The sequence below is a fragment of the Nuphar pumila genome, chromosome 3 (genome assembly GCF_984573655.1).
Source record: "Nuphar pumila chromosome 3, dmNupPumi1.hap1.1, whole genome shotgun sequence".
NCBI lineage: Eukaryota > Viridiplantae > Streptophyta > Magnoliopsida > Nymphaeales > Nymphaeaceae > Nuphar > Nuphar pumila.
Genome location: NC_143251.1, coordinates 81426700 through 81438522, shown reverse-complemented (window position 1 = coordinate 81438522; position 11823 = coordinate 81426700). Strand labels below are relative to the sequence as shown.

The window sequence follows — 11823 nt, the reverse complement described above, 5'->3', positions numbered from 1 at the left end:
TCCCTTCGGAGTGGGAAGTCATACCACCCCACACAGAAGTCGACTTCTGAGCCCACTTCTATACCTATTGACCAGTCGACCCCTTCCACCAATCCCGAGGAAATTAGGCAGGGTCCATGGCTCGTGACCACTCCATCGTATATCCCTAGAGCCCCTTTTCCTTAGGCCCTCACCAACCCTCATGATCTTAGCAAGCAGGGGACGCGTATGCGTGAGATGCTTGACTTGTTCAAGCAAGTTGATATAAATATCCCCCTACTTAAGGCCATTCAGCAAGTGCCTACCTGTGCAAAGTTTCTCAAAGAACTTTGTATGCAGAAAAGAAAAGTGAGGTTGTTGCCCAAGACTATCTTCTTGACTGCACAAGTGAGCTCCATGTTTTGGCACCAATCGCAACCTAAGCTCAAGGATCCTGGGGCACCGATTATCTCTTGTGTTATCGAGAACACGACTATTGAGCGTACACTGCTAGATCTTGGGGAAAGTGTGAATATTTTGTCGGGTTTCCTGTATGACACTTTTGGGATCGGGGATTTAAAGCCCACGACCATTGTGTTGCAGTTGGCTGATAGATCGACCAAGCGTCTGCGAGGAATCTTAGAAGACTTCTACTTCCCTATTGATTTTCTTATTCTGGACATGGATGTCATAGATGTCACTCACCAGATCTCCATTATTTTGGGCAAACCATTCTTGGCCACTGCCCATGCTCATATAGATTGTTTTGCTGGGGAGATGGAGATTTCATTTCACAACAAGCATGTGTTGTTGCATATCTTTGATGTTGCCAACAGAGTGACAGGACATGACGATTGCTTTCAGGTGGCAGATGTCATAGGGAAGCAGTCTGATTTGCAGTTAGATGTGTGTCCTGCTAGTCGTTCGGGTTATGACTCTCTTTTTTAGCATAGTCTCCACGAGGAGACTAACCTCCTACCATCTAGTGTCAAGAGTCATGGTATCACCTATAGGGGTAGAGTTGGCGAAAACACAGTGCGTAGTGTCACAGATGACACTCTTTTTCTTAGAGAGTCTGATTGAGCGTGACTTCATGTCCATTGATCTCATGGACGATGAAGGTTTTTCCAGGGATTCGTCTGGCTCAGAACGTGAAACTTATTGCTTTATGGGAGGCAACCCATATGTTGTATATTATTAGATTTTCCCTTAGCGTTTGTAGATTCTCTTAGTTTTCATTTTCTTTTCATTTATGAGTTTTCATGTCATGTCATGTCATGTATACATTGCATTCATAGAAAGTGCATTCATAATTCATATAAGGTGTTTCTACTCTTTTCCCTCATTTATTGTGTCTCATGTGCATTCACTTAGTTTCATATAAGCATGGGGGAGTGCCACTGGGACAGTGTCATTCAAGCATGGGGGAAGGTATAGTTTGCACACCTTGATATTTTTGTTTATGTTCTTGCACATGTTTACACATTCTTTATGGAAAGTAGGTTTTTCAAGAAAGAGTTTAAACTTATATGAATGTTATTCAAAATCTAATATTTTTAGAGGATTTTGAAGCCCCACAAATTTTTTTTCTGACATGGATCTAGAAATTGTGGTTGTTTGTATGAATTTCAAAGAAATAATGATAGATACATGTAGAGTTTATTTTGAATCACAAATATGAATATGCATAGTTGTATTTTCGAAAAACTAAGCAAATGAACAAAAAGCAAAAATGAGCTCAAAAGTAAAAAGAGCATGTGTTAGGTTGTTTGGATAATTTAACAATCCCTAGTAGATGGGGTTTAGATGCAAGTTGAAGCATTTGAGTTTCATTTTGAAAAAGAGAGTGAAAAACTTCTTGATCCTTAGTAGTTGAGAACAAACACAAGTTGAAGTGTTTGAGTCTCATGTCGAAAAGGTAAATGAAGGGAGCACTTTTGTGTCTTAGTCAATATCTTTTGGTATACATTAAAAAAGTATAAAAGATGTTGGCATTGCACAAGGCATAAAAGTAGACCATACGCAAGCCATAAAATAAAAATAAGTGCACAAAAAGAAAAAGCGTGAAAATTTGAAAATCAAGAAAAGAAAATAGCTTAAAAAGAAAAAGTTCAGTGCTTAGAAGTGTGATTGAGAAAACCTGTGCAAAAAATATATGAGTGAGGATAAGTAAATAATAACCTATTTTTAGTAGACTTTCCAAGAATAAAACATAAATAATTATGATATTTAGAAAAGTGAAAGAAATTCTTTTTTTGTGGTGGTATATAAAAGACTAATTATGTTTTGATTTTGCAATAACAGGAAATAGTTATAAAAACAAAGTCTTTAATTACCTACTACTTATGAGGATGTGTAATATTATGCATACATGACAGAGATGTTTGTGGGTAGCATCATTGCAAACCCTCACGAGACCTCACTCGTCCACTGGGGTAACCCAGGGATTGAAAGGGCTTGTTGCATGTGCTAAATACAATCACGATTCCTACGAAAGTGAGTTAGTTGTTGATTCTTGCAGTTTTGCTTCAGTTTGCTCGAGGACTAGTAGATGATAAGCATGAGGGTATTTGATCATGCATTTATTTTAGCATTTTATCATATTAATTCATGCATGATCCGATGAATAATTGTATTAAATTCCCATAATTATCGTTAGTTTCGAGAAAATGTGCAAAAAAGTAAAATATCAGAAAAAACATAAATTGCGAGTTAATTTGGAAATTTAAGTTGTTTAGGAATTAGTTAGAGATATTCTCTTTAGGATTTAGATTTTAAGTAGTTAGATTAGAAAAAAATAATCGGCGTTAGAGTTTTTAAGAAGTTTTAGTAGTTAGCGTAGGTTTTTAGAGTTTTTATAAAACATTTTCATTTTAAGTTTTTTTTTAGGAATTTTAGAAAATAAGTGGAGTGTTTTTGAAAATCCCCTCTCTTTATAAACTCCACACATGGGTTTGAGAGGGTTGTCTCCACCCATGCTATGTAGCCCTCTTCTCTTCCCCCTTCCTCTCCACCAATTTCCTATCTCTTCTTCATCTTCCCTCCTTCTCTCTTCTTCTCCTTACTTATCTTTTCTCTTTTCTCGGGTGGAGAATTGCACACCGGTGGCAGCGCAAGGAGGATTCCATCTCTCTTCTCAACCCAAACTGGTAAGCTTCTCTTCTTCTTCTTCTTTTTCTCCCTTTCTTCTTCTACTCCCATTTCATTTCAAGATTTTTTGAGTTTCAACAATTCTTTTCTTTCCTTTGTTAATTTTACTGCATCATTTCCTCATTTACATCTCTTGTTTTAGACTTCATCACAGTTTGCATATCAGCATAGCATAAGCATAATGAAACCATTGGATCTCTATTCTGCTGAGAAAGCAGATGATGTCAGCATTGAAACCACAACTAGAAACACCGTGAATCAGATCTGATTCACAGTGTTTACTATGAAAATTGTTCTTCATCTACTGTGAAAGCCCGGATCTGCCGAAATTAGATCAAGATCAAAGGAAATTCGACCAATGGAATTGAAATCATGTTCAGATCTGCCATACCAGATCACCGAAACTCTATTGCTTCAACCGGATTTCATCTGAAATCCCTTACTGTGAGACTGGATCCATTAAATCTGTCAGCACCTATTAGTTGCTAGAAACCTTCTTCTAGCTCTGTCGGAGATCCACCGACAGATTTGCCGACTTCATTCTGCCGTGAAAGCAGAATCTGATATGTTGTCGTCACATTCCTTGCTTCTTCCAGTAGACCTGCCGGAATACCCTTTCATTCACCGGATCCACTCTCTGGCAGCCCACTCTAATGGCAATCGGTCTTGCCATGGCCTGCTTCACGATAATTCGTGAGTCTTCAGTCATGAAGAACAATTTTCATGGGCCTATGTGAATTTAAAGCTCATTTTCACGAGCCTGTGTGCTTTTTAAAACCAATCTTCATGTGTGCTTTTTAAAACCAATCTTCACGGGCTTGTGTGTTTTTAGAACCAAATTTCACAGTTTTGTGCAATATTCAATGTCACAGCACTTCATTAGTTTCATTAGGTAAAGCATTTTATTTTCATTAGTTTTTTTTAGTTTGATTTTTATGTTATTTTCATTTTAGGCATATCATTTTATTTTGCATTTCAAACATTGCATTTTAGTTTTATTTTACGTGTTGCATTTAGCTTTACTTTAGATATATCTTTTTGTATATTTTAGCATTTTTAGGTATTTTAGTCAATTTAGTTTTTACGTATTGCATTCTTTTATTTCACACATTCTTATAATATTTTTACATATTTTTTAGTATAGCACTATTTGTTTCATCTTTCTGCTCTGTGTGTTCGTGTTTTGCAGGAAAGCGTGGAGCGAAGGCAAGCGAGTGAGATACGTGGTGGCGCGCATCTCACACGTGACACGAGCGCAAAAAACATATTTTGCTTTTCTTTTAGAATTTAGGAATTTAATTTAATTTTTGGGTTTGTAATAAAACCATTTTAAACCCTCTACATAGGGTAATCATTTGATGTAATAGTTAAGTAGTTTCTTTTCTCGCACTTTTCCATTTTGGGTAATAAAGCGTAGTTTAGTTGCGTGTTTGAATACAAAGTATTCTCCATTCCCTGAGTTCGACCCGGTCTCTACCACTAGTGAGAACCAATTTTTATATTTGGTGTCTGGTTTTCACATTATTTTTTATATAAAAATATCTTTTCAAAAATCAATTTCACAAAAAGCGACACTAGTGAGCAGGACGTTGAACTCAAATGAGAGAAAGATGACACATTGGTTGCCCTCATCAACCAACCATGCATCAATTTATAGTGGGAGGAGAGTAGGGGGTTACATACATGGCATTCATATATGTGAACCCTTCATATGCCATATTGAATGTGAAATCCTTACATTCACGTAGCTCTCTCCCCACTAATGCCTTCATTAGTGCCTTGTGTCAAACTGGGTCACTTAGAGTTAGACCCGATCTGAAATATACAACATTCTTCCACTTGACCCATTGACATGGAAAAGCACAAAGTAGAGATTCTTTACAGTTATCTCGATCCACTTTTCATGTAGGTTCACATGCTATCTGGTATCACAAGAATGAACCATACGAGTCATGGAGATGAACACCTCTTTATGACATGTCATACTTTCATGCACTCCAATATAATTCATTTTTAATGCTTTAGCATGTTAAGATTACCTTTATGAATAGGTTGATCTCTAACCCATTCTATTGGTTCTTTAATATTGTCATTCTGCTATTCTCTCTACTCAAATAAGAGATCCTTTATTCATAATCAATAATACATAAAGCCATAGAGAATCAATTTAGTTTCATAATTGTGATCACATATAACCATAATGTATTGTCATACATCAGAAAGAATCAAATAAATCCATTCACTTTACAAGTTGAGAATATAATCCTAGTGATAGCCCTTTTGTAAGGGGATCCACAATCATTTCCTTCGTATTGATTGTATCAATACATACTAAATGATTTTTAGTCATTTCTTTAATTACAAAGTACTTTAACTCCATGTGTTGACATGAGGTTGAGCTCTTATTGTTATTCGAGAAGGACACAAAAACTTTATTATCACAAAAGATTTTTAGTAGTCCCTCAATAGAGTCCACAATCCCAAGACCCATAATAAAGTTTCTTATCCAAATTGATTGAGATGAAGTCTCGTATAAAGCAATGAATTTCATTTCTATGGTATGAGCAGCAGTTGTAGCCTGCTTTCTGCTTCTCTATGAGATGACACCACCTACCAATAGGAAGATGTATCCAGTAATGAACTTTCTACTGTCAAGACATTCTCCCAAGTATGCATTAGAGTATCCAATGACCTCTAGGTGGTCAACTTTTCTATAGGTCAATATATAATCTTTCATTCCTTGTAAATAATACATGACTTTCTTTGCTGCCTTCCAATGCGCAATGCTTGAATTAGACTATTATCTAACAAGCATTCACATAGTAAATGCAATATCTGGTCGTGTGTAGGTCTGCACAAACCGTAAACTATCAACCACCAAAGCATATGAGATAGTTGTCATCTGAGCTTTTTCATTATCATTCAGAGGACAGTCCTTTAGGCTTAATTTATCCCCTTTTACTATGGGTGCTGATCTAGGAGAACAATTCTTCATCCCATATCTTTTAAGAACTTTAAGGATATATGATTTCTTTGAGAGGCCAAGGACACTCTTAGTTCTATCACGATGAATCTCAATTCTAAGAACATATACAACATCACCCATGTCCATCATGTCAAAATGAGAGAAAAAAAATCTTTTATCTCATGTTATATGCTCAAATCATTAGTTGCAAGAAGAATATCATCAACATTTAAAACCAAAATTATAAACTTACTCTCACTAGCCTTAATGATCAACAATATTTTAAGTGAATCGAAAGTTCAAAATTACCTGATTGAACTTTTTATGCTATTGGCGGGTGGCTTGTTTAAGCCCATAAATTGTTTTTTTTAATTTGCAAACTAAATGATTCAAGTTATCTACACTAAAATAAGGAGATTGTTGCATATATACCTCCACTTTGATATCCTTATTTAAGAAAGTTGTTTTCACATTCATTTGATATAGCTCTAAATCAAATGAGCTACGAGGGCCATGATTATTCTCAACAATTCATTAGTTGAGATAGGAGAAAAAGTCTTATTATAATCAATGCCCTTTTTTTATATGAAACTCATTACAATGAGCCTAACCTTGTACCTCTCTACTTGCCCTTTGGAGTTTGTCTTAGTTTTAAAGATCCACTTACAACCAATAGGTCTTACTCCATCAGGTCAAGGTATAAGATCTCATACTTGGTTTTTTGCCATATAGTTAAGCTCTTCTTTCATAACATTGATCCAATGTATTGATCTTTCATTTTCAATAGCTTCTGCAAATGTGAAGGGATCATAATCAATGTCAATGAAATCATTGGGCTCTTGCAAATGCATCACATAGTCTGGATATATAGTATATTTTTTTGTCCTCGTAGACCTCCATATAGGTGTTATAGGTGGTTCAAAATGAACATCTGTATCTTGTTATTGTTGTATATCCTCATCAACAACTTGTTTTATTTGGAATTGGTATTCATTGACTGGATTTTCTCTAGCATTATCTAAAGGGACAATGACAGAAAAAACTAGGTCTTTTTCTTTCGCAGGTATGAAACTTGAATCCTGTATTTTCTTAAATTTGAAACTTTGAGATGCATCTATCCCAATAGAACTATTTTTAAGAAATCTTGCTTTATCTGTTTCTACTATATGTGGTGTATGAGATGAACAATAAAACCTAAAGCCCATTGATTTTTTGGATAACCAATGAAAAATCCATTATTCGTACTCAAATTAAAGGCTTTTATATATGGGTTATACAATTTAGCTTCAGTTGAACATTCACATATGCATATATATGACAAAGAAGGTTTTCTACAAGTCTATAACTTATAAGGAGTCTTTTGGACAACCTTTGTAAGAACCTTATTCAAAATATGCAATGTTGTCCTAAGAGCTTCACCTCACAAGGTTAATGAAATATTTAGGTGATTCAACATCATTCAAAACATTTCTTTAAGCATATAATTTCTTCTTTCAGTTATACCATTCTGGTAATCACTATCAGACATGGTATATTGAGATACAATACCTTCATCTTTTAGAAACTACACTAATTGCCCTTCCTTTTGTCTCATCCTAGTGAAATAATCATAATATTTGCCACCTTTATCAGATCTAACCACTTTAATAACTTTACTGGTTTATTTCTCCACGCCTTTCTTGAAGTCCTTAAAAACCTTAAAGACTTCAGATTTTTTAAATAATAAGTAGAGATACATATACCATGAGTAATCATCTATAAAGGTGACAAAATAATTTTCACTTGTATAACAGAAAAAAAGACCCGCAAACATCCGTATGCACAATCTCTAAATTTTCATTGTTGTGTTTGACATCTTTCTTATATGTCTTAGACTGCTTATCCTTTATGCAGTCAACAATGGTTCTGTATCTGTAAAATCAAGGGATCAAAGAATTCTTATTTCATAAGTCTTTGGACTCTCCCTTTCAAGATGTATCCTAATCTTCAATGCCAAAGCAAATAAGATTGAACCTCCTTTAGGCCACATTTATTGTCAATCATTGTATTCTCAATAGAGTGAGATTCTCAAATTTAGAATTTGGTTTTCAAACGATATAAACCATCACACATATATGTAGAACCTATGAGAATATAATTTTTAACAATAATAAGTTTGGAGTTTTCAAATTTAAAAACAAAACCAAACTTATCAAGTTTTGAAAATGAAATAAGGTTCTGACTATAGGATAAAACATAAAATGTATCAACCAAATCCAAAATAAATCCTGACTCTAATACAATTCTGCAAGTCTCAAGGTTCTTGACATGCGAACACATCTTATTTCCTAAGAAGATGCTTCTTTCATACTCCGTTGGTTCCCTTTCGATCAAAAATGCCTGCAAAAAGTTGACAATATGCATCGTGCCACCAGAATCAATCCACCAACTATGCAGTGGAATATGGATTAAATTATACTCATGAAAAATAAATGACTTATTACTTTTATTCTTGAGTCATTTCTTATGTTTCAGGCAGTCCACCTTATTATATCTATTTTTCTTGCAGAAAAAACACCTTATAGAAGAACTTCTTGCCTTAGATTTGACTTTCATCTGAGAGTTTGAACTCTCCCCAAAGGTTTTCTTCTTATTCTTCTTTTTAAAGGAACTTTTCTTTACCCGACCTATATTTTTTCTGATAAGATACCATATATGCACTCAACAACCTCTCACCCTTAGTCTTTCTTCCTCTTCAACACACTTAGTTAAGAGGTCATTAAAAGACTACTCATCGTTATGTGTGTTGTATGCTATCTTGAAGGGTCCATATTCAATAGGCAACAAGGTCAAAATCAGATGGACCAAAAAGCAGTTTGAAATGGCAAACTTCATGTCATTCAACTGAGATGCAATGTTTTTCATCTCCAAGATGTGTTGTTGGATATGACTATCACTAGAATATTTCATATACACCAATTTTGACATAAGTGCATTGACCTTAGCCTTATTAGAACTAACAAACTGAGCTTCAATAGCTCATAGGAATTCTTTTATTATCCTATAGTGAGGGATGATGCCTCGATTGTTCTTAGCCACTAAAGATTGCAAAAGCAATAAGCTAAGTCTATTCGAGCGCTTATACTTTTTAAAAGTAGCCTTATATTCAGTAGTGCTCTACTCAAGAGCGGGAGGTTCGTCTATGTCTGTATAACCCAAAGTGAATAATACTATTTCTTTCTAATATAAGAAATTTGACCCATCTAACATGGAGATATTACTAGAACCGTCAATGATGAAAGAACCTGATACAACAAGAAATGAAAAAAAAAGACCTTATAATTGCTCAAACGACACTCATGTTGAAAAGGTAAAAACTGAAACCCTTTATTAGTTATCTTTTCTTAGACAAGCACAATTGAACCATTATCATTCTACTTTGATACAAACAATAATACTCATAGTCGTTTCGTCTCCTCAATTCACAAGAAATTGACTTCAATTGGTAAAACTAGCATATCATGTAACAAGAGACAATTCAACATTGTACATTTGGGTACGAACCTGCTTCATACGTTGATATACATATTACTATTACACTTTGTGTGAATTTAGTACACAATGACCTACCTTTGGGTAAAATCATTATTTTATAAAGTCATACACAATCATAATACTGAATCTTAACACGGTTCAAAGAATCCTCAATCAACACAAATCAAATTACTTTGGTGATTGCTGATTTAGTTAATCTAGATCTTTTACTGCAAACATATTCATATTATAAAGCATGCTCATGCACATATGATAATTCATGTATATTCATGATGAAATATGTATTATATCATCATAAAATATAAATTCATGCTTCAACTTATACGCATACATAAAGTTTTGATGAAAATACTTCACATATGTCATGAATTTAGTCATAATTCATGCTTAAATATCATGCATAACTTAAATAACATCAAATATATGTAAAAAGTCATGCTTTCATGATAACAAACATATATAAAGCATAAAAAAATGACAAAAACAAGCTCTTATGGGTAAAACCCAAGGTCCTCATACTTGAACTAGTCTAAAAATGCTCTGAACTGGTCTGAAACTACCCTGAATCGATCAACTAAAGGCCTGAATCGGTCCCAAAATAGTAGAATCAGTCTAAAACATGTACAAAAGCTTATAAACCCTTAAAATCGAATGAGAAAATCCTCGCGCTTTCATAGATTCATGAAAATAAGGTTTCAATATTTATGAACTAGTAAAAAACTGATAAGAACCAGTTAAAAATGACTCTGAATCGGTCTCGAAACACCTCGTATCGGTCCCATAAATGATTCAGTGTTTTATAGGTTTAAATATTACATGAACCTTATTTTAGACCTGATCCGATTCAATCTGGATCCAGATCCAGTTTTAATCTGGATCCAGATCCAGGTCAAATCCCCCCTTGTCTAGACCCAATCTAGATCCAAACCCATTTATTACCTGGTCCCGAGTTGGATCCCACAATCAAGACCCATCACAGATCTAGATCTGGTCCAAATAGGATACGATTTGGATCTAGATTCACAACATGATTCAGATCCAGACCCGATCCAAATAGGATACGGGTCAGATCAAAGAACGCGACTCAGACCTGATCCATAAAGGATTTAGGTCAGATTTGAACCCTAGATCGGTTATGGATGGGTTAGACCCAGACCCGATATCCCAAATGGGTCTTGGTTTGGTCCTGTCCAATGGGTTGGGTCCTGACCTGATCCACTCGGTTCCCTAACGAATCTCGTTCATGGATCGGGCCTGACCCAAGATGAGACAGAGACTTGGTCTACCTAAAACGGGTTTGGATTAGACCTGCAATTGGGTCAGGATACTTGATCCGACCCGAATCTCGGTCACCCGATAAGGTCCGATGGCCTTTCAGTTTCTAAGAAAACCGAAGGCCACTTTGACTCATATTAAACCTCTGCCCCTCGTTTCAGTTAACGGCCACCAGCACTGGAAAGTCCACTGGTGACAACGACCCCCTCCCACTGCCTGACGACAAACACCCTCCGCCAGCAATGCCAACGAATCTAAGGAGAAGTTTATTATTATTATTATTTGTTTTACAGGCAACCTCAGACGGCTGCCATCGCCACCAGCGACCAACTAGCCGATGGCGATGGCGGGTCCTTGGTGACCAGTCGCCGTTTGCCGACCACTGCAGCAACGAAGAGCAGCCATCCTGATAGGGAACTTCGTTCCCTATGGCCTGCGCCCATCGAAACAAACACCACCGTTGATGACCGCCTCCGACGGCTAGTCCCGGAGCAGGCGGCTAACATCCCTAGGTCGACCACCGAACTTTGCAATGGTGGAGGTCAAAATAAAAAAAATGGGGTTCTCGTCCCCCTTGCTTTTATACTCCTCCATTCAGCGACATCCTGCTTGTGCCGCTGGCCGTCTCTAGCAGCGGTTAACCGAGGGTAGCCACTGGCATCGGCCAGTCCTCGATGCCAGGGTCATCTGTAGCACCGGCAGACCGCGTCGAGGATGTTCCTTGAAGGGGAATAAATAAATAAATAAATAAATAATTGTTGAAGTAGGGATTCAATCAACCAATCATCGTTGTCCGCTAGTAAATAGGCAGTCTGGGGCTGACTGCTTTTGATGGGACTTCGAAATGGGGTGGCTACATAATCTTGGCAGAAACCGGAATCCGATGTCATTTACTCACCGATGGTGACCATTGCCAGCCTTCACGGAGAGATAGCGATTGT

At 36.2% G+C, this 11823-nt stretch overlaps 1 protein-coding gene across 1 annotated transcript; it reads left to right on the top strand.

Annotated features, from left to right (window-relative positions):
* The first annotated feature begins 207 nt into the window (after nucleotides 1–207).
* LOC149843091 (uncharacterized) lies at nucleotides 208–906 on the top strand. Its single transcript, XM_090000829.1, has one exon. It carries the CDS (start codon nucleotides 208–210, stop codon nucleotides 904–906), a length of 699 nt encoding a protein of 232 aa, XP_089856955.1.
* The last annotated feature ends 10917 nt before the right edge of the window (nucleotides 907–11823 follow it).